This window comes from Xyrauchen texanus, chromosome 8 (assembly GCF_025860055.1).
Source record: "Xyrauchen texanus isolate HMW12.3.18 chromosome 8, RBS_HiC_50CHRs, whole genome shotgun sequence".
In the NCBI taxonomy this organism is placed as follows: Eukaryota; Metazoa; Chordata; class Actinopteri; order Cypriniformes; family Catostomidae; genus Xyrauchen; species Xyrauchen texanus.
Window position 1 is genome coordinate 24,008,735 of NC_068283.1, and position 25,066 is coordinate 24,033,800.

General features: G+C 38.1%; 1 protein-coding gene across 1 annotated transcript in view; it reads left to right on the forward strand.

Annotated features, from left to right (window-relative positions):
• The window catches only part of cacna1aa (calcium channel, voltage-dependent, P/Q type, alpha 1A subunit, a), a 123,340-nt gene extending 106,052 nt beyond the window's left edge, over nucleotides 1–17,288 (forward strand). Inside the window, exons 47-50 of the mRNA XM_052131564.1 lie at nucleotides 3,605–3,646; nucleotides 6,080–6,278; nucleotides 11,967–12,211; nucleotides 13,385–17,288. Of these exons, the coding sequence (XP_051987524.1) occupies nucleotides 3,605–3,646; nucleotides 6,080–6,278; nucleotides 11,967–12,211; nucleotides 13,385–13,993 (1,095 nt within the window). The 3' untranslated portion in view covers nucleotides 13,994–17,288. The remainder of the gene's footprint in view (nucleotides 1–3,604; nucleotides 3,647–6,079; nucleotides 6,279–11,966; nucleotides 12,212–13,384) is intronic.
• Nucleotides 17,289–25,066: the final 7,778 nt, after the last annotated feature.

Here is a 25,066-nt window from a genome sequence, read left to right on the forward strand (position 1 = left end):
AGGACATGGCACAGGTATCAACGCGGCACGTAGATGGGGTTCAGGTAGACAGTACATACAAAGTTACCAAGGTTTTTCCTTCTTTAAGATTGAACAAGGTTAGGGTGAATAATCTATGTCCTTTGATAATGATTTTGGTCAAAATTAATGGAAAATATGTTGCGCTCTGAGGTGTGGCCGAAATTTGAGCAGCCTTCGGAGTCAGGGTTTGGCGCCGCCAACAGATGCAGAGCAGCGACAACAGTGTGCGTACCTTCATTGAAAACAGTTGTTTCGAATTTTAGAACGCGCCATGTCATCTGCCAGAAGCGTCCGTTGTGCAACTCCTTCAGTTGATGTTCACATCAACCATCAGAATGGGGGAAAATGTGATCTTAGGGTTTTCGACCATGGCATATGTGGTGTGAGTATTTCTGTAACTTCTGAACTCCTGGGATTTTCACGCACAAAAGTCTCTAGAGTTTACTCAGAATGGTGCCAAAAACAAAAAACATCAAGTGAGCATCAGTTCTACAGACGGAAACATTTTGTTGATGAGAGAGGTCAACGGAGAAAGGCCAGACTGGTTCGGGCTGACAGAAAAGCTATGGTAACTCAGAAAACCCCTCTGTAAAATTGTAGTGAGCAGAATAATATCTCAAAATGCACAACACGTTCAACCTTGAGGCGGATGGGCTACAAAAGCTGAAGACCATTTTGGGCACTTTATAATGACCAATAGTGTTCCTTATAAAATGCTTGGTGAGTGTACAGTATCTCACAAAAGTGAGTACACCCCTCACATTTTTGTAAATATTTGATTATATCTTTTCTTGTGACAACACTGAAGAAATGACACTTTGCTACAATGTAAAGTAGTGAGTGTACAGCTTGTATAACAGTGTAAATTTGCTGTCCCCTCAAAATAACTCCACACACAGCCATTAATGTCTAAACGACTGGCAACAAAAGTGAGTACATCCCTAAGTGAAAATGTCCAAATTGGTCCCAAAATGTCAATATTTTGTGTGGCCACCATCATTTTCCAGCACTGCTTTAACCCTCTTGGGCATGGAGTTCACCAGAGCTTCACAGGTTGCCACTTGAGTCCTCCATGATGACATCTCGGAGCTGGTGGATGTTAGAGACCTTATGCTCCTACACCTTCCATTTGAGGATGCCCCACAGATGCTCAATAGGGTTTAGGTCTGGAGACATGCTTGTCCAGTCCATCACCTTCACCCTCAGCTTCTGTAGCAAGGCAGTGGTCATCTTGGAGGTGTGTTTGGGGTCGTTATCATGTTGGAATACTGCCCTGCGGCCCAGTCTCCGAAGAGAGGGGATCATGCTCTGCTTCAGTATGTCACAGTACATGTTGGCATTCATGGTTCCCTCAATTAACTGTAGCTCCCCAGTGCCAGCAGCACTCATGCAGCCCCAGACCATGACACTCCCACCACCATGCTTGACTGTAGGCAAGACACACTTGTCTTTGTACTCCTCACCAGGTTTCCGCCACACACGCTTGACACCATCTGAACCAAATAAGTTTATCTTGGTCTCATCAGAACACAAGACATGGTTCCAGTAATCCATGTTCTTAGTCTGCTTGTCTTCAGCAAACTGTTTGCAGGCCTTCTTGTGCATCATCTTTAGAAGAGGCTTCCTTCTGGGACGACAGCCATGCAGACCAATTTGATGCAGTGTGCGGCATATGGTCTGAGCACTGACAGGCTGACCCCCCACCCCTTCAACCTCAGCAGCAATGCTGGCAGCACTCATACATCTATTTCCCAAATACAACCTATGGATATGACACTGAGCACGTGCACTCAACTTCTTTGGTCGACCATGGCGAGATCTGTTCTCAGTGGAACCTGTCCTGTTAAACCACTGTATGGGGCAGTGGTGGCTCAGTGGTTGAGGCTCAGGGTTACTGACCAGAAGGTCGGGGGTCCAAGCCCCAGCACCACCAAGATGCCACTGTTGGGCCCTTGAGCAAGGCACTTAACTCCAGGTTGCTCCGGGGGGATTGTCCCTGTAAGAATAAGTGCACTGTAAGTCGCTTTGGATAAAAGCGTCTGCCAAATGCATAAATGTAAATGTAAATGTTCTTGGCCACCATGCTGCAGCTATGTGTCAGGGTCTTGGCAATCTTCTTATAGCCTAGGCCATCTTTATGTAGAGCAACAATTCTTTTTTTCAGATCTTCAGAGAGTTCTTTGCCATGAGGTGCCATGTTGAACTTCCAGTGACCAGTATGAGGGAGTGTGAGAGTGATGACACCAAATTGAACACACATGCTCCCCATTCACACCTGAGACCTTGTAACACTAACAAGTCACATGACACCGGGGAGGGAAAATGGCTAATTGGGCCCAATTTGGACATTTTCACTTAGGGGTGTACTCACCTTTGTTGCCAGTGGTTTAGACATTAATGGCTGTGTGTTGAGTTATTTTGAGGGGACAGCAAATTTACACTGTTATGCAAGCTGTACACTCACTACTTTACATTGTAGCAATGTGTCATTTCTTCAGTGTTGTCACATGAAAAGATAATCAATAAATAATCAAATATTTTCAAAAATGTGAGGGGTGTACTCACTTTTGTGAGATACTGTATGTGCAACTGGCATCACTGAATGGAATTGGAAAAATAATCAATTTACAGTCTTTCATTGGACAGTCTGACTTTCTGGTTTCTTCCCTCAGTAAATTATCAATGTCATCTAATTGTCTTAACAGTGTTTTACCATAGTAAATTAAGCTTTATAACTTCATAGCAGTACTAACATGCTTATTTTTAAATCAGCTCTGCTTTCCTTTACCCACATTTTAATTATATTTATTCAGGGCCATACATCTCTGTGAAATTTCCAGCTGGGTTGAACCAAAAATTACTTGGGGAGTTGGGATTGATATATTTACAGTATTTGTGTGAGCATGTCTTTATACTATACACAGTATGTGTTTTCATATTTCCCAATTATTTGAACTGCTGTTAATTTAACAAATATATAAACACAGTTTGAGACTGATTTACATACATTTCAGAAACCATGAAAGTACAAGAGTTTTGTTGGTGTGGTCTCACGCTATACGTACTTTGTGTGTGCGCACTGTTTGTAGTATACCTCTTTTATGGGCACTGTGTCTTGTGATCACTGTACTGTACTGTACCTCACCGTATCATTTTGTGGGCTGTATTGTGATGTTATGTGTTTATGATGTTACCATGGTGCCTCTTAACACTGCCTCTGGCCTTCACTGTGTGTGCTGCTGTGGTAAGTGTTTTTTTCCTTCTCCACTGCTTCTGTGTCTAACCAGGTTCTCTGTCTCTCTTTCTTTCTGTCTATCTCTATTTATATATCTCTCTCCTTTTTCCTTGCATCTGTCACTCTCTCTGTTTCGGCCTTTCCATTCGTATACTCTTGCATGTACCCCATCTTCACGATTGTCTTGTTTGAGGATGATCTCTCTCCATTTCTGTTTCTCTGTCATTCCTGGGGTCACCTACTGTTATTGTGCTTTGTCTTGTGTAAATGCTGCCCCTATGTGCTTTCTATGTGTGTATTTTTATGGACATATTTGTGGCTTGTGTTTGTATGGAAATGGCTGTGTAGCAGCCACGGAGGAAAGGACGGCACCGGGGTGATAATCTCTCTGTATGTGCCTCTTTCTCATCCTTCTTTTATTCTTTCTATCCCATACTCTCGCTTTGAACACCTTTCACACTGACATCTGTCTTTATATGGGACCTATTCTCAGGTAGCTGTGTCATTTGTGCCTGAAAATGTCAGGAACAAATACTGGAAGATAATTTAATGATTTTTTATTATTATTATTATTATTATTATTATTATTATTATTATTATTATTATCATAATTTCATGAAACGGTAACTACTGAGGGTTTAAGAAAGTACTGGGGCTGTACAAATATCCACATTAGTGGTCCATAAATATAGGTTTTTCAAAGGGTGATTCTGATTGAACTACTACCCCAATCCTAAATATGTTGTTAAAGCCTTGTAAACCAAATACTTTTTATTTTTAACCATAATCCTAAAGTACTATGTTATTTCAACCCTGTCATAGTACATTTAATTGATTTAATTTGAAAAATTGAGTACATTTTGATAGTATCACTCTGGTTCTGTGTTCCTTATAAGAAATCATACTTAAATCATACTTAGAAAATTTTTCTAAATGATTAAATTAATTTCCACTCAATCCTGCTACATTAAAAGTGTTTCTGGGTTGAATTGAATGGGGTTGAAGGCCAGTAAACAAAAGGTTAATAACTGCCTTACATTGCAAATGTTATTGCAACATGCCACATTATTCAGACAATATCTGTAAAAAAAAAAAATAATAATAATATTATATTATAATTATAATAATAATAAAAAGATTTTCCCCATAACACAACTGAAATCATGATTTTGACAATGAAAAATAAAATATTATTGTTTATTTTCTTATTATTAATTATATAAGTAGTCAGTTATGGGTACTTAATTGGCACCATTTCCTGAGAATGGGCTCTGTACACTTTTGCATATTGGATTATTATTGTTTCTGAAACTGATTTAGTGTGTGTTGAAAGAAATCACACAAAACTCCTTGTCTGCCGCTTTCTTATGTAATTCTGCTATTTATGTGCTTTGCAACACTCCCATTATGTGCCGTGTAGTCACACTTACACATGTGCATGTTTTATGTTTTTGTGTGCATATGTGTCCACAGACTTTGTGTGTGAATGTGCAGTTTTATGATGTGTGTGTGTACATGTACTGTATGTTTGTGAGTATAGATGTGCAGAAATCCTTTGGTGGGCAGTGGGTTAAACAGAGACAAGGGACACTTTCTGGGGCAGGTCTTTTTTTTATATGCACAATGTTTGAATGTGAATAGAAAATCTAGCAGAGCTATCCATAATGGAATTTTTACAGTATAGCCTGTTTATTTTGTTGTTAGTATGTTGCAAGCTATTTACAAAGGATGCATCCTTGTTTTCAAAACAGCTAGATGGAGTGCAACAGAATGGAACAGCACACATGGATCTCAAGATGCATTGTAATGCTGGCTGGGAATACCATTATATATAAATAAAATACAATTATTGCGTTGACTCTAGTACTACAAAAAACAGAAACGCATATGCAAATGCCAAAGACATCTGTCTGACTCAAGTGAATATCGACAAAGAAGTAAAAATAATGCAGACAAAATGCATGAATACACTCAATGTGTACACCCCCTAAGCTGTGCAACAGATGCTGATGTAATCATTCATCAAACATGGCCTATGAAACTGCCCTTTTGATAGACAGTTTTCATCACCTTTTCATCAACAGATAATTGTAAGTCTAAGGAATGAAGCAATTAACTTAATTTCCTTCTCTCCTTTTTTCCTTTTCAACACAAAATGCCATGATGTGTTACTTGTGCAGCAGTTTTCAACAATCTGTTGTCTGAACAATCAAAGGCAGGCTCCTGTGTTTGAAATAGAGTAGTTCGTTTATTACTTTGGCTCTTGTAACAATGAGGGCAAAGACTTCAGCAACTGTAACCACACCACTCTGCACGTCTCTCTTTTCCTGGACTAAATACCTGGTGCTGTCCATTTACATCTTTTCTGAGGCCCCCTATGTTCTCTAGAGTATATAACTGTACACCTTACATGTACAGTCCTAGATGCATGCAAGGCATGGACTTTTGTTTCCTTTGTGTTTCTCTCTCTTGCAATTTCTCTCTGTGTGGTCCTCTCTGTATCACACACTTTTTTCTCTAAATCTGCATGGTGAATGGTGAATTTGTTTATTTGTTTGCTAGAACCAGCTGAGAGCATCCATCAGGCCACACACACAATCAAACCACACCAACTCCCAGATGAATAGAATTAAACAAACACAAACGCACATCATACATTGACACAGCCATCTGCCTGCCATTACTATATACTACAGAAATGGAGCTCTTTTCTCAACTCTTCCAAACCCATTAATTTCCAATAAATAGAAAACTGTCTCTTCCTTCGCTCCCTTTTTTCTCTCCCTACCTTTTTTGTCTCTGCTGTTCCGGCTCTCTCATTAGACCATCCATGATAACAGTCCTATGAAGCGCTCAGCTTCATCTCTGGGGCATGGGCGCCAAGGCCGGTCTATGCGGGGTGATGACTATTCCATGAACAGGGTTATCCCAGAAGAGGGTCACAGACATGGGCATCGTCACAAAGACCGCAGCCACCTTGCATCTGAGCGGTCCCTCAGCCGCTACACTGATGCTGACACAGGTCAGAGACAAAACTATATTAATAGTGCTGCAGCAAACCGTGATGATGATTATGATCTTGCATTGAACTGGAACCAGTGTTGGAGTACCGGGTGTTACGTGTGTTTCTTTGTGAAGCTAAGTAATATGATACCTTTTGTACAAAGTACAAAACAAAATACAAATGCAATTGACAATTATTATTTCATAAAGGGCAAATTATTACATGAGATCTACTGCAAAATCTAAAGGGATCTGGTAAGTTAAGATGTCTCTGAGGCAGTTCTGTGCAGCCTTTTAAAATGTTCAGCATCAGAGCTGGCTTAAACTTTGCTATTGTCAAATGAATCCTCAAATTTGTATTCTTTTGGCTGTGTACAAGTATCGAAACTGGGGCAATGTTGTCAAGAATGTAACATTGAAACAAATTAAATATTGCTTCCTACAATTGTGATTCCTGTGTAAAAGAATATAAAATCAGGCCTTATAGATATTTTACTCCAGGAAATGTTTAATGAGCTACCATATATATATATATATACAACTTTTAAGACAACAATCTCTTATGATATAATGCCAGATGCTTTTTTATTTTATTTTACTTAAACAAAATAATTCTTAATTTAATGGGTTTTATTTGCGTTTAACACAGGAGGCGTACTATAGTGAAAAGTACAGTATATTTACTAACTATAACTACATTTAAAAACATTATTTATCATACAGATCCAAGTGTATTAATATTTTTATATTTTTTTAAGAAGGGACAGTAAAAACAATGTCATGTCAACTATCTATTTACTGTACATGTATTAATTTGTATTTTAATTTATTCATTTGACAGACAATTTTATCCAAAGCTACTTCTTTCAAGGTATACAGTACATTTTATCAGTATGTGTATCCTTACGAATGGAACCCATGACTTTCGCAAATTGGAATAGTAGTGCAGTCAAAAGTGCTAGGCTATAATGCAACCCCAATTCTAAAAAGACAGTATGAAAAATGCTTATTAAAATAGGAGTCATTTAGAGTTCTGCGTGAAACTGTTCTTTCTATCCTGCTACAGCAAGTTTCTATCCCGCACCCGAACACTCCCGCTGAATTTTACTCCATGTTCACCCACTCTATGCCCGCAGTGATTTTCTTCCTGACTACTCCCGTTCCCGCAACTCTGTGCATTTGTTTTCCACATAGGGCAAAAGCCATACAAATAGCACAAATAACATTTTATTTTTTAGTTATTGCTATTATCAGATGACGTGGGACATGATGCCCATCTGATTTGGTTAACTCTTAAATTGGCCATTTTCCAGTGCCAGTTTCACAGCCTTTGACACACTATGCTATGCTCTGCCATTCTTGTTAAGTGCCCTTGACAATAGCCTGATCCAAATATTGGATTATTTGATGCATGTGTGCACATTTTATGTTGGTTTTCTGTTTAGTTTTATCAAAAATAAATTAATAGTAAAATAAAATAATATTTTATTTTTCATTCATAAATCAATAATATAAAAATAGATATTCACATTGGATTTTTAGGTTCTTCTCTGACCGCATGCTCCCGCACACATGGACGTAGCGTCCGCTACCAAGTTTAACTCGGAAATGTAATCCTGCATCACAAGAAATCTGAAGGTGTCTTGCGGGAGTTCCACAGGAATGCAGACCTCTAGAGTGATTTGTAAATTCTATTTACTTTGTACTATATTTAAAGCACTTTAACCAGGGGCGGACTAGGAAGACAATTCAGCCCAGGATTTTACATAGATGACTGGTAAGAAAATTAGGCTCAGGATTTTACATAGATGCTGGGGGGTTGTTGTTGCTGTAGTTTTCTGCATATAGCTGCCCCCTTCCGCATATCGCTGCACAGTTTTTTGGCGCATTCTGCATAACGCAGCGGCCCCATTTCGAGGCCGGCCCACCGGGAAAAGTCCTGGATCTCCCAATGGCCAGTCTGTGCCTGACTTTAACAAAAAAAAATTCATGTTTTAATTTTTATTGTTAATTAATTTATAGCCTATATATTAGTGCTGTCGTAGTTAACGCGTTAATAACACCACTATTTTTAATGCGATAAACGCGTAATATGACCCTTTGAATAAACGTACTTCATAAGTCAATTCGTGCAAACGCCGCTCATGTCACATGCATTGAACATCAGGAAAACAGATGGTGGGAGAAAGGGCCGGAGTTGGACTCATTTTCAGCCCTGGAGTTTCATGCCTTAGACCGGCCCACTTTAGTTCACGACTGACTATTAAAATAATGATATTAAAACCTCAGTATATAAGTTTTCAATAGTGCACTGTGCTCCACAGCCTAAAAATCTTTAAAACAAGATACATTTACTTCAGAAGCAACATATAAGTTAGACTTGCTTTAAGAGAATTTAACTTAAATATACAGTAAGTGTATTTTGTATATAAGTGTATTTTTTTCACATGGTTATACTTCTCATATGCTGCTTCTCAGGTGAATTAATCTTTTTTAAAAGGATTTTTATATTTTTTAATATTTGTAATTTTAATATTATTTTCAACATTCTCAGATAACATTTTTTTTCTTCTGCAGTATAGCTGCTAAAGTAAATGTAGGCCTACATTGTTTTAAATGGAGTTTTAGATATTTTTATTGGAAAACAAGCCAAAACAAAACAAATCAAAATGCAGTGTATAATGGGGCGAAGACTACCCTCTCTCACATTTACATTTACATTTATGCATTTGGCAGACGCTTTTATCCAAAGCGACTTACAGGGACTTATTACAGGGACAATCCCCCTGGAGCAACCTGGAGTTAAGTGCCTTGCTCAAGGACACAATGGTGGTGGCTGTGGGGCTCGAACCAGCATCCTACTGATTACCAGATTACCAGTTATGTGCTTAGACCACTACACCACCACCACTCCACCACCACTCTCACCTTTCTGTTCACTTCAATCCATCTTTAACTCACTAAAAAACAAACTCTCTCTTAATGCTATAGCTGCGTATTGCCAATTTTCTTCACGATAACAAATGCACAGTGACACACATATTTTGATTCAAGTGTGGGCTCAACGGACGAGCGTCCCCATGACAGTGTCTCTCTCAGCCGGGTGCAGTTTCAATCTCTCCCCATTAGATCGGGACATTCGTGCAGCTCATAGAAGAGGTGCTGACCGCACAGAAAAATGCCAGTTTCGGAGTTTGTAGTTAACTACAAGACCTGCTTCCGTATTATTTGAACTTTAAAGCTATAACGCATTCAATATATCTGCATTTAAGATGTATCGCCAGGGTGTTTTCTTTAAAGACCTCTGGCTCCACTTATTCCACAACGAGAGTGCTTCTGTATTTACTTATTGGATATTTTTGTATAATTCACCAATACTTTGGGATCTACATCACCTGAAGCTGTTTGGGAAGTTTAGAGTGCATCTGGACTGTGACTGTGCAGTGCTGCAGTGCTGAGTTTATGAGCTTATTGTGATCTCATGTTACGTTAAATGAGATCAAACGACTATTTACAATGAAAGTTTTTGTCGACAATTGGCGACGTTGTCGATAACACTGACTAATCGTTTCAGCTCTACACCATACTCTTCATTAACATTAATTCTTCTTATTCTTATATTCACTCAATGAGCAAAAGAGGCTGCTGCTGCTGAAGAACTACAAAAAAAAGTTGCATACATAAACATGAACGGTGGTTTGCAGACAACATTGTTTTGCACGGCTGCTATCATCTTGCACTGCTCCTAACTAGCTTAACGTTAGCTTACCGGCCCTCTCATCGTCTTCATTTGGTGCGCTGGTGAAAAAGCTGCTCACTTTTGTACATTTGGCCATGTCAGTTTGAAGAGCTTTCTTTTTTTAATATTGTATTTTCAGCGCCGCCTTTGCGCTTTCTATTGTCCATTTTAGCCTATATCCTCCATCAACCACAACCACCACTGACTGAAGTTTACAAGTGACGTTTCTTTTTAAGCAAGGTGTCGCTGTCTGGGGAGTCAAAAGATAATTAAGTTATTAACCTGCAGGTTGCACTCTGCAAGTGGACTGCAAAAAAAATGTAAATAAAAAGAGTGGGGCTGAGGTAAAATAATAAATAAAAAGAGTTGGCTGCTGCGAGTGCAGGCCCACCGCAAATTCTCCCGGTGCTCCCGATTAGCCAATCCGGGCCTGGTGGGAGACATTATGCTGCTGCCTGTGCCAAGCATTTTTATCAATGTAGCACAGCAGTATAGAACATATCCGCAAAGCACAGATAAAGCTCCTAAAATTGTAACATCATTGCAGCAGCAAGACATGCCTTGCACTGCGAGGCAAAAGTTGCGAGCGCGAGGCGATCGTATGTGTTCCACGACTGCTCCCGGATCCTTGAATAACGTATAACGTGCGAGTAAAGGCAGCCGGTAGACTTTCTGGTGCCCCCAGGGAGATGCCCTATGTAGACTGCTTAAATTGCGTATAGGGAGCGGCGGTACTGATTACCGGCTAACGGAAACCCTACTGCTGTCTCCAGGGTTTTGTCACAGTGTCTCTGATTGATAGTGCACTTGCCAATGCATAAATTGGAGACATTTCTGGAAACTTGCAGGTAATCTACACTCACAATTGTAACCGGTGGGTGACCACCAGGGTCTAAAAGGAATTGTTAATGTATTTTACAGAGTTGTGAATTGTAATGACAGTGCAGACTTTTTTGAATGAGTGGTGCAAATAGTCACATGAACAGAGCTATTTAATGCCACTGTGCTCCTGGAAAGATTATGTCTGTCTAAACGTCATTAAAAAAAAGCAAATGAATACACTTATATACACTTATAATACAGAAAAACTACCATATTTTGCACATAATTTGAATTGTGTTGTGTTCATATGCTGTTTTTCAGCTCTATTGGTGGGTTAAGTTTGTGGATGACTGAAAAATACATCTGAATGAAGCATATTTGGTCCACTAATGTTTATGAAAATTAGAGATGCACCGATCGACCGGCCAGGGACCGGAATTAGCTGATTTTCCGCATTATGGAATTCATGGCCCTGGATGACCAGATGTTCTCCATAGTTGAGGACAGAGGGATCAGAAATCTGATAAATTTCCTCGATACAGTGTATGAGGTTTTCCGACGTCACGTTGCCCAAGTTGAAATGTTGAATTGAAGAAAGGTAGATTTTGTTTGTATATGCAGTCAATAATAGTTCTTAGAAAGAAAATCGGAATCGGGAAAAATCGGTATCGGCAGGTCACACTTGCAAAAAATCGGAAATCGGAAACGGCCAAGAAAATTGCAATCGGTGCATCTCTAATGAAAATATTATGATTAATCCTAATTAACAAAACATTTTTTATTAATCATGATTAAATATTTTAATGGTTTGACAGCCCTAATATATATATATATATATATATGCTGATTTGAAATTAATGTATATTTAAAAAAATAAATACAAATTAATAAAATTCACAAGGTAACATCAATAAATGTGTTGTTGTAGTGCTTTCAATATATTACAGGCTTATAAGAATTTACAAATCACACTTATACGCATTTTCCATGCTGTTCAAACTTTTTGGGAATTCGGGATGTAATTGAATTTACCACTTTTATTCTATTGATTGCACTACCACTGGTATTCAGTTTATTAACTGTCAATATTTAGTGGTATTCACAGATATTTGCTGGTAATGACAGTTAACCCTCTTGGCCTAGCAGGTCGTAGCACCGACCTCAGCACCACCACACAGTCAGGTGACCTGCCATCCAAGGAAAGGGACCGGGGCCGGGCCAAGGACCGCAAGCACCATCACCATCATCATCACCACCATGGTTCTGTAGATAAGGAGCGCTATGGACATGAGAGAGAACAAGGGGACTATAGCCACAGACAGTCAAATGATAGAGACCGTCGCTGGTCCCGCTCACCAAGTGAGGGGAGAGAGTGCCTGACTCACAGACAGGTGGGTATTTAATTGATAATAAGCTTTTATGCATATTTAAGTTTTATCACACACGAAGACGTGAATACATTCCTCAAAGTCAAATGTCTCTGCAAACAATGCTGCTCTTCATTACTAGATCCTAGTTAGTGCAAAGTTTTAGTTCTGTCTTAGGCCTGTTTCACACCATGCACAAAAGCAGCACAGTGCCGCATAGCTGACGCATAGCTGCAAGTGGAGTTTTTGTGCTGAGTAAATGTTTGCTGCACGTAGCATGGTGAACTCAAACGGAAAATAAAAAAACATAAAAAAATCCACTAAATTAACTTATTTATAAACAGACTTTTGCAATGTAAAATAAGGGAGCAAACTACTCAACCGTTGTTTGAAAAATTACGTCTGTCGAGCCATGAAAGTATCACATGCAATGACAAGCATACAAACACACTTTCTAATCAGTAAATCTGACTGAATCATCTTCCTCCTCATTTAAAGGAATATTCTGGGTCCAATACAAGTTAAGATCAATCAGCAGCATTTGTGGCATAATGTTGATTACCACAAAAACACATTTGATTCGTTCCTCCTTTTCTTTAAAAAAAAAAGTAAAAATAGAGGTCACAGTGAGGCACTTATAATGAATGTGAATGTGGTACATTTTTGGAAGGTTTAAATGCAGAAATTTGAAGCTTATAACTTTATAAAAGCACTTACATTAATGCTGCTGTTAAAACTCATGTAATGTTTGAGCTGTGAAGTTGTTTAAATGGACATTACATTATCAAAATGGGTTCAGATATTGTGCCACAGGGACCAGAAATACTAACAACACTCTAAATGACTGTGAATGAAAATGAATCTTTTGAACATTCAAGTAGTTTTTAAATAAAATTATTTCAACTGTTGCAATAATTGTTTTCTTTTTGTGTCTTTTGTTCTTTTCCCTGTGATATGTTGCTTAATGTTTGGTCATTTCTTTTATTGATGTTTGCATCGGTTGCTTTGCCCTACTGCTTTGCAATGTCTTTCATTCTTGCACCTCTCTTTCTATCTTTGTTTCTTCTTGTCCTTTTATGACTACACTCTTTCTTTCCTTCCTGACTGCTGATGTCTATGTGTCATCACTTACTGTCTTCTTGTTATGTGGTTAATTTTGTGGTTCTGTTTTATTTGCCTTGTTCCATTTTCATGTAGGGCAGTAGTTCAGTAAGCGGGAGTCCAGTCCCCTCAACCTCCGGGACCAGCACACCCCTCCGTGGTCGGCGTCAGCTGCCCCAAACCCCTGCCACTCCCCGGCCCCATGTCACCTATTCTCCCGTCATCCGTAAACCCATCAACAACCCCCCTCCCGGCCAGCAAAGCCGACTCCCCACCCCCACCTCACGTCGGGTTTCACCACCTGGCCCTAAGGCCCCGGTTCCCCCTCACCACCACCCATCTACTACCCACCCCGGTTCTCCTCGTCATGCACACCGGGGCCCCGGCCCTTCAGAAAGTGTGGAGGGGGACGGATTCTACGATGAACAAGGCTACGAGTTCAACCACCATGAACCTCCTTCCTATGAGCAAAACCCCATCCAGGGCAACCCTCACTCCCATTCTCCCAGGACTTCCCACCACACAGCTCCCCCTCAGGGTCAGCCGCAACCTCGACGCATGCCCAATGGCTACCGTTCCTCCTCACCCTCTCTGCACCATCATGCCCCCACCCACCCAGGAACTCATAAGCCTCCCCACCCCAGAGGGCCCAGGAAGGGCCTCCATGAACCCTACAGTGAGACTGATGAGGATGACTGCTGCTAACCTCAGGGAAGAGGGGAGCCAGGGAGGGTGGGCAGGAATGGATTCTGGAATGGGCTGCAATCATACAGAGAGGCCAGCTCAAAGAAAACAGGGATATTGGCAGATCCCTCACTTAGTCTGAATTGTACAGGGGAACACTAGGCAGTATGCTGAATGTCCACACGGGAAATCGAGGCATGGTTCTTTTCTTTCTATTACTTGTTCCTTTTCGATTCCTCTGCTGCCAAGTGTTTCCCTGAAAGGGGATGGACTGCTTACAGTGAATAAGAAGACTGGGGAGGTGTGTGAAATCAATGAAAAGAATATGAAATCCTGTTCTTAGCCTTCTTAGCCTTAGCAGAGGGGGAATGTCTGAACTTTTTATTTTCAGGATGTTTCATGAAGTCTCTCCTTAGGCAAAATCACATGCCACGCTGTTGATGGCGAAACTCAAAATATGGGACACTCTTTAACACTCATAAAATAGGATCACTTTTTATTTTGCAGAACTTGATTGGCAATTTTTTTATTGCAAAAATCAGTCCAGATGCTGGTAAATATTGATGAGTTTTATCATCTCTGTTTACTGTTAGTAATTATACCGGAGAGAGTGAGCCATTCGCCCATGTGTGTACGTTTTGGGTGGGTGGGTCAAGTGCTTTGGCCTATCAGGTTGGGATGGGCGGAGTTGAACTTACCTGGACTGGAGAGCTCACCCTGCACTTCGCATCTCAAGAAAGAAGAACCACAGAAAAATGGGAGAGAAAAAATGAAAAATCTTCTTCTTTGGCTTTGTCTGCCTCTCATTGGAAACACTGGAGTTTGAATCTTCTGTTGCACTGCCCAGTTTTGTTTGAACTCCTAGAGAGAGAAAATCCCTTGGAAATCCTGCATGATTTAAAAAAAAACAAAAAAACTTAAAAACAAAAAACAAAGAAACTTTGGATAAAAGGGGGAAAGGGGGGATACATTCCTTGGCTCTTTTGTCATGTTCATGGAGTTCACTCTCTCCGATCAGCACCCTCCCTCTCTCTCTCTCTCTCTCTCTCATGACTCTCTGATATCCCTTTCTCCTATAGGAGTGTCTAAAAGGGGCCATTGCTAAAATTCAAACTTCTAACTACTAATATATGGGTGAATAGAGAGGTGGTTTTTTTTTGTTTGTTTTATAACAGATTTGGTGCCAAATAAGATGTACAAAAGATTTATTTGCAATCTTTAAAAAGTAAAGATTGCAAATAAAAAAACAGTTAATAGCACAATATGTATGAGCTAGAGATGTTGTACTTACATTCCTCTGTCATTGTACAGATAATTTGCTTACTTGCACAAAAACACAGATATAGTAGCACACAGACATAAGTACACTAACAAACAAACAAACAAACAAACATATAACAGGCAAAGGACATCTCTAATTACTACATGTGATTATTTTCCCTTACATCCTAGTAAGCATGTTATTCCAGTCTTCCAGGGTATAATACAGAGGAGAGAGAGAGAGAGTTGGGGTCGAGAGAAGAGAGAGAGAACCTCTCCATCTTTAGATATGATTTCTTTTTGATAATGTCCATGTGTATTATGATAATAATTGATGATGATGACAATGATAGTGATGTTGACACTGATGGTGATGTTGATGATGTTTTTAATTTAATTCTGTACTTGTTTTTTGTATTTGACTCAACTGCTCTTTGCATTGCCATACTTGTTTTCATGTGATTTTTGTGTAGATGGTGTGTGGAGCTCTGTGACCATAATCTATTGTGGGCCATGACAGAAAACACATCTGTCCTTCAACCAGTGTCCTCAGTAGCTCTTTGAAAATGGCTATTTCCATGGAAACACACTCTCAACCATATCAGCTAGCATTAATGACAGTTTGAGGCAAGCTTCAGCTGATCTCAAGTCTCTGTAACTGTGAACACTTTATCAAAAAGAAAAGAAGAATGAAATTTGTTAGATGCATGAATTTGGGTGAATGAAAGGAGAGAGCTGACTATTTATTGACTTGTCCTACTCAATGTTGATATAAATGTGACATTGGGTTCTTTACAGGGGTTTTGAATATTAACATTAATTCACAGCGATTCATTTAGTTAATTTAAATGAATAGTTCACCTAAAAATGTAAATTCTGTCATCACTCACCCTCATGATTTTTCAAACCTGAATGACTTTTTTTTCCTCGTGGAACATAAAAGGAGTTGTAAAACCCTGTCTACATCAGACACGAGCGGTGCGGCAGAAGCAAAATGCTCCCATTATAATCAATAATGCTGTCTACACTGGAAGTATATGTTCATTGCGTCACATCACGCCGACAGTTAACGGATGCACCATTGTATTGCCGACGCACAGGCAGCAGAGCTAGTCTTGTGACTTTATTATCCCATCCATCTGAAATAAAATTCTTATACTTACCAAATATCCCACATGTGAAACTAGCCAATAATTTTTTTTTTTTGCTAAATATTTAAATAACTTCGGACCATTTCATCAAAGCCTGCTCATAATGTTTCTGTTCTCTGGTCTACTAATGAAATAATATTTTGTTTCTGACCACGTTTGCATAGTTTTAACAACAATAACGTTGTAAAAATGATTCTATAATAAGTAAATGGTAATACCAATGGATTTCGGTTCAAATTAGTTTTATGACTTCGACTTTGTTCACCATGATGAACAGAAGTTGGCGTTGGCGTTGGCCATGGTAGATTAACAATTGCACTTTCATTAACTTCAGTGCAGAAACGACTGGTTGGCTGAGGTGTTGTTCTGGGGTAATAACTAATACAAACAGCAAGATTACTGGGAGTCATAATTGTGTTTGTTTGTTCAAAATATTTAAAACACAGAATGTTGAAGGTAGTTGTAAACAATATTAATCATTCATGACACATTTTAAAATATTTTAAAATGAATGGGATGGGGTCTCTGGGGCTATGATTCTTATAATCTTCCATCCATAGCAGCTCCCCTTAGGTACATGGTATTTATTCACCCTTTTAACCATTGCTGAAGTCTACGCAAGCTCACAGCTTTGTGCACACCATTTTTAACATTTACTCGGAACGAGTCCATTGTAGACAATCTCAAGTCGTTGCTGGTGTGGATAGGTTCTTAGGCAGAATGTTGGCCTCAGTCACCATTCAATTTCTTTGCTTCTTTTTCCATTTAATGAAAGTGAATGGAGACTGAGACTTAAATACTGTCTTAAATATCGTTTTGTGTTCAACAGTGACAGAAGGGAGACAATCATACAGGTTTAGAATGGCATGAGAGTGAGTAAATGATGACATTAATTTTATTTTTAGTTGCACTATTCCTTTTCTATCCTTATATATATATATATATATATATATATATATATATATATATATATATATATATATATATATATATATATATATACATACTGTATACAGTACTGTGCAAAAGTTTTAGGCACTTGTGAAACATGTTGCATAGTGAGGATGTCTTAAAAAAAAAATAATGCCATAACTAGTTTTAATTTATCAATTAACATCATACAAAGTCCAGTAAACATAAAAATGCTAAATTAATATGAAGTGTGACCATGTTTGCCTTCTGTACCACATTGCACAGTACTATATAATATACACTGATCAGCCACAACATTAAATCCACTCACAGGTGAAGTGAATAACATTGATTATATCATTACAATGACACCTGTAAATGGGGTGGGATATAGTGAACAGTCAGTTCTTGAACTTCATGTGTTGGAAGCAAGAAAAATGGGCAAGCGTAAGGATCTGAGTGGCTTTGACAAGGGCCAAATGGCAATGGCTAGATGACTGAGTCAGAGCATCTCCAAAACGGCTGGCCTTGTGTGGTGTTCCCAGTATGCAGTGATTAGTTCCTACCAAAAGTGGTCCAAGGAAGGACAACCGGTGAACTGGCGTCATGGGCAACCAAGGCTCACTGATGCGCGTGGGGCGAAGACTAGCCCATCTGGTCCAATCCCACAGAAGTAGCACAAAATGCTGAAAGACTTAATGCTGGCCATGATAGTAAAGTGTCAGAACACACAGTGTATCACAGCTGGCTGTGTAGCCGCAGACAGGTCAGAGTGCCCATGCTGACCCCTGTTCAGTGCCGAAAGTGCCTACAATGGGCATGTGAGAATCAGAACTGGACCATATGACAATGGAAGAAGGTGGCCTGGTCTGATGAATCATGTTTTATTTTAGATCATGTGGATGGCTGAGTGCATATGCATTGTTTACCACATTATGGCAGCAGGATGCACCAAGGGAAGAAGGCAGGCCGGCGGCGGCAGTGTGATGCTCTGGGCAATGTTCTGCTGGGAAACCTTGGGTCCTGGCATTCATGTGGAAGTTACTTTGACACGTACCACCAACCTAAAGATTGTTGCAGACCACATACACCCCTTCATGGCAATGGTATTCCCTGATGGAAGTATCTTTCAGCAGGATAATGCACCCTGCCACACTGCAAAAATGGTTCAGGAATGGTTTGAGGAATATAACAAAGAGTTCAAGGTGTTGACTTGGCCTCCAAATTCCCCAGATCTCAATCCGATTGAGCATCTATGGGATGTGCTGGACCAACAAGTTTGATCCATGGAGGACCCATCTCACAACATAGAGGACTTAAAAGATCTGCTGCTAACATCTTGGTGCCAGATACCACAGGATACTTTCAGAGGTCTTATGGAGTGCATGCCTTGATGGGTCAGAGCTGTTTTAGTGGGACCTACACAATATTAGGCAGGTGGTTTTAATGTTGTGGCTGATTAGTGTGTGTGTGTGTGTGTGTGTGTATATATATATATATATATATATATATATATATATATATATATATATATATATATATATATATATATTCCATATTGCTCAATCTTAATTATAGGCTATTTAATTGACTAAACACAGATTTTATTATACACTGTCATTCCCAAAAATGAGCCCAAAGTAAATAGACATTTGTGTATGTAAACGTTGAAAAGTTAACTGAGCTCCACTACCTCTACTTGATCAGCAGATGGCGCTGTGATCCACATTGTTCAGCAGACAGCGGCTTCTTTCTCTAAATGTCAATCTCACCTTTTTCTGTTCCATTATTATGTCAATGAATGTACACTGAAAGTAGTACTCTATGTCTGTCACCAATGGTGCACCGTTCTGTGTTCAGGAAACGTAACACAGCCAATCAAAATGCACAGGAACATGTAACAGCCAATCAAAATGCATGGGTGAAACAATGACAGGCCTTTTCTGCCAAAATGTCTCTCTTGTGTCCCACTGATCTTTGTCTCCCTGACCCATGTTACCATTGTCATTTCAGTCTTTTCTGGCAGAATTATCTGTGGAATGACCGATCATACACAGACACACTGCCAAATGAGTCAAACTTTGCAACGTGCAAATTATACAGTGTATGTAGCATTTACTAACGTATTATCACGCACAGCCCCACTTCAGTAACTTGTATGTAGCATTCTTGATGTGGTGTAAGAGTGAAAGAATCTGCTAGTTTGTGGCTCAGAGAATTCTCCTTTGAGGCCTACCTGTATGTTTTAAATGTGTCCACAAATGATTGGTGAGAATTGTCCTCAAGACTAGAAACACTCAACACAGATTCCAGGTTCCATTTGTCTCCCCTTGCTAGTTTAGCATTACAGAATTTTGATGTAATTTGAATAGTTTCTCTGAAAACTGCACTCTTAGAAATGTATTATTGAGATTAATCAGTGCCTTATTCACCTTTGCTAAGTCATAGGCATTTAATTTAGAATGCATGCCCCTACCTATACACATTTATAGTGCTGCAATATGCCTATTTGCAGTGATACGGTCTCTCTGAATTTCTCATTTTGTCCACGACAGACGTTTAGCTCCATAATTTGAAGACTCCAAGGTTTTATAAGGACAGTATATATATATATATATATATATATATATATATATATATATATATATATATATATATATATATATATATGCAATGCAAAACCATGTTGAGTTGCAAGGGAAAAAAGGAAATTATGTATCTGTATGTTTGTGAACGTCTGTGTGTGTATATAGAATGTGGTCAGGATCAAGAGGAGATGTTCGAAGTCAAAATTCACAGCGAATGATTTTGCAGTCATGCTCATTTGCATGCATAATGTACTCTCAACTTCTTGCTGTGTGTGTTTGTGAGTGTGAGTATGAGGCTGTGAGAGAAAAGAGGAGCATCATTCTTGATAGGGCATTTACATTTCTCACTGTCTGTCATTACAATTCATCACGACTAACAACCTCAGTCCATGTTCTGCTAACAAGTGACCATTAAATACAGTGCTAACAAGCAATGTGGGAGTCATATTGTAAAAAGAAATAAAAAAAAGCAAGTTTGTTTTTTCTTTTTTTGTTTTTTTTTTTTTCTCAGAAAAATAAAAATGTAGAGAATTACTTACCTCGAGAACTGCATGTGCAATGTGCATGCCACGGCATTTGTTTAAAAGTCAACTGCAGAAATTTAAAAAAAAAAATCTAGAAAAACACAAGTACAGATAAATCTTTTTTGCTTTGAGTAATATATTCCTTTATGCTCTATTTTTTAAAACAAACAAAACAAAAATCTAGGAGGTGTTCTGGGAAAGAAAATGACTTTTGTGGGATTTGTTGGAAGTTGTTGTTTTTTCTGTTTCTACCTGTTTTTTGTTTTGTTTTGTTTTTTTCTTCTGCAAACTAGAAGGAGAGACACTTCGACATTTTCAGGGCACATTAAAATGACAATACTGTCAAAAAAATATTATAATAAAAAAAATCAAATAAAAGAGTCTAGAAGAAAACCTTTGCTGTGTTTCAGTTGGTACCGGAAGTGCGCACTTGTATTTTTGTTCTGATTTCTCCCCTCTTCGTCCTCATTGGCTTTCACTGCTATTTGGAGATTAGTTTTGCAATTCTTACACAATCCCACAAGAATGTGATTAACAGGGGATACACTCATTTATTTGTGTCATCTCTACTTGTGTGCTCTCAATCATGCCCTGTCTTTACAGAGGTAATGAAAAGTTCTGTATGAACTTTATCTGACATGTTCGAGGGATCAGCCAACAGAAGTAGTCTTGGGATGCCTTGGAGATCCTTGTGCTTTGGTTATATTGAGTATAGTCAGAAGAATGTGCTCTGAGCAGGATTTGACTCAGTCCATTCTCTGTATTTAGTTACACACACTGCTTGAGAAATCCTATAATAGTAATAGTATAATCCAGTGGGGTTCAAAAGTCTACACTGCATCCACATTGAAAATCTGGGATTCAATATGTAAATCTAAATATTTAGGATTTCTACATCAGTAATTAAATTAGCAAATTTGTGACACTGACCATGTTAACTCCTTTGTACAAAAGGTCAGATTTCCATGCTTCCATTACATCTAAAAGGAGGCTTTTTGTAGGAGTCCATGTCAACTTGAGTGTATTCTTTCATCATGAAATTCATGCCATTTTTTTTTTACTTCAGCTTTGTTCAAATTGTTATGCTGATAATACCAACTACAATGGGAAAAACGTTGAAACATTTCTAAGTAGACTTTTGAACACCACTCTATATTTTCCAAATATACATTTTTGGCATTAATTTTGAGCTATCTTTTGATAGCTTGATAAAAGCTCTGCTTGCCCCTTTTCTTTTACCCTTCTTCTGCCCTTTCCCTGGTCCTGTGTGTGGGCATTTTTTTGTGTGTACGTGAATTTCTGCTGAGCTGAGTGCTCTAATGTCGTTCAGTCAGGAGATTGCACAGCTACAGTGCATTCCTCTGAGATTTCAGGTTTCCATTAGCAGAACAACTGATTGGCCACACATACATTCATCAGCACCCCTTCCCCTTGGCTGGCTGCTGTATGTCAGCCAGATGTGCAGATGTGTGAAGGGTGTTGTCCTTCCTCTAGTCTATTAATACCTCCATTCGCTCACTTGCACATTCCTCTCTCACTCTGCCTGCCCCACTTCCTGCCCCCTTCCCCCTTCCGTCCTGGGGCATGATTTTGTATGACAACTCTCCACATGGGTCACACACACAAAATTTGGTTTCAATTACACATTTTCTCCAATTTACAGTGTTTGTAATAATAATATGACAACACAATAATATCAATCAAATCTTCAATCAAAACTAAAAGACTCATTTGAGTGTATATCTGTTAAAACTATCTGTTTTACTTTATTATTATCAACAAAGCTTTTAAAATGGCCAGTAGCAGTTGCTTTTTGATTGTGTTAGTTAAAGTTAGAACTGATAACTTGCATAGAATAGCATGGTGCCTTGAATTGTTACTTTATTTTGTGCAATTACAAGATATAAAGTTATAAAGTTACACTTGTCCATTTAAATTTTGCAATTGCAAGGTGTAAAGTCACAATTATGAGAAATAAAGGTAACACTTTACAATAATATTTCTTAACCTTAGTTAAGAACAGCAGTTAACATGATCTGACAATGAACAAAACTGTCAGTTGTGGTTGCCAGACAATTATTTAGAAATACAGTAAAAATGTAAATAACTTTACAGAACAACCTGTAAACGTTACAGTAGGGATCGTAAAGTATCGATACTTCCGATACTGTTGTTGTATCAAAAATAACGATCCTCACACAAAAATATTGATTGTAAAAAAAAATATTAAACTAGGGATATTATCTGGTTACCATAAACATAAACAATAATTATTAGCTTCAAACTGAAATAAAAAGGATTAGGCTATATTAGCAAATATTTGTGCAGGATGGGAACTATTTTCTTCTTCTGCTCATCTTAACATGCATGAATGCTAAAAGACACAAGCAGACTTAGTGCTTCCGCCATCACAAGGCCTGTTCAAACAAAGGGATCAGTGCTTTGTAATGGTAATGATAGAAAATCAGAGAAACAGCTTCTGGAGTAAAATCACACTAAAATATCAACATATCTAAAGGAAACATTTCTCATTATGTGTTTGTGGGTAATTGTTGTTAATAAATAATAAAATAAAATAGTTAACCATGGTTTTACTAAAGTAATATTGTAGTGAAACCATGGTTAATTTTTGTGGGGATAAACAAAACGGAAGTCTAATAATTTTCTGTTCAGGCTCACAAATGTAAAAAAAAAAAATAAAAAAAAATGAATAACTTGAATTGTGACAAAAAAATATTTTAAATCCATTTTATCCCAAGAAATACCTATTAAAAAAAACTGTTTAATAGAAGTACCTATTGGTATCGATATCAGCGATATTGGACTTTAAATAATTGGTATTGGATCGAAAAGAAAATAAGTGGTATTGCCATCCCTATTTTACATTTTAAAACTGTTGTAATTGACATTACCACGATGGCACTGTAAAGGAAATCAGTTAAATTTACAGTAAAAAAAAAGTCAAACTTGATATTAAACTTTTTAAAATTTAAAAATCTACCTATTACTTTATAATGTATTGTTAATCACCATAACATGCACATGATGAAATAAAGTTTACAAAGAGTGGCTCTTCCAGGAGCAATGACCAATTAACATAAACAGCCAGTGCTCACTCACACAAACACCATCAGGGTAATGCAACTGATATTAAAAATAAGAATAAATATAAATATTCCCATAAAATATAATGAAATATGATGGGTCATGCAAGGAATTGTGGGAACACCCGATTATTGTATTTTACTGTAATTTTACCGATAATTTACTGTAAAAAGTACATGTACTCTCTTGTTAAACATAATGTACATTTTTACCATTAATTGTACATCTAAAAAATGTATGTCTTTTAAAATATATACAAAATGTTACTGAATATTTCGTTAATCAATTAATGTTTTATTTCTGTAGCATTTCTACAGAATTTTACCATTAAACGTACGGACATTTTTACAGTGTAATGCATTAACTAATGTTAACAAATGTAACCATATTGTAAGTGTTACAAAAATAAAAGTTGACAGAGAAATTTTATAAAGTCAAAATTACAATAAATAATAAATTGTGACAAATAAAGTCAAAATTGTGAGAAATAAAGTTGATATTGCAAGATCAATGTCACAATTGCAAGATATAAAGTAGCAATTACATGATTAAAAACTCACTATTGTGACATATCTCGAAATTGTGAGTTACAAAGTCACAACTGAGATTTAAAGTCAAAACTATTTTATAATTAAAATTTGATTTATTACATGTGGGATCCGGTTTCTGAACAGACCTTGTTCAGAGTAGCAGTCTTCCATATTTAATGTTTAACGTGAATGAAAACTAGACTGTGAGGAAGACTTAAGCTATGTCCCAATATGCATACTACCCTACTAAAGTATGCCAAAAACAGTATGCCAATGGAGTCATATCAGGGATGGATCTACCGGGGTTTCAAATGGTGGCACATCTTAGGCCACCCTAAGAAAAGGTATTGCCACCCCATCTGCCACCACAGTATCAGTATACGAACGTATAAAATATAAATGTAAGATGTTCACACTGTGTAGTGGTTTATTTATGTCAAACTGTGTGATGTTACAGCAGCAGTCAATTGCGTACTTGCTGCTGCAGCGCATGTGCATTGTTTGGGTACTCGCGGGTTTAGGTTTTCTGAGCTTATTTCCTCATCCACAACAACTATATGAAAATATGGACAAATATATGCAGAAAAAAAGAGGTAAGAGAATAATAATAATTTTAAAAAAAATCCAAGTCTTCACAGAATGATTATTCAACATATTGCCATTAGTTGAGATATGACCTCAGCACTTTCTGAAACAGCTTTCTTCAGGTGTGTGTGTAATCAAGATAAAACATATCCAGTTCTTGAGCAGGAGTTTCCATTTCATCTGATCTGTGTATGTTTTGACTGGCGATCTGGAGCTGGAATGTGTTATTTTGCAATTTATGATAAATGTTTGTTGTGGCTGTTATCAGTGTTGTTTAGTATCAGCAGTTTTTTTCTGCAGATCACACTCTTTTCCGGGAAACAGAAAATAAAAATATGTCCACCGTTGTGATGGCCTTCTCAGCCATATTGTTTGTGGGTAAGTAGAGCATGTGTTTTGTCTTTATCTCCCTCTCTTTTAATCATTTTCAGGTGTAGGG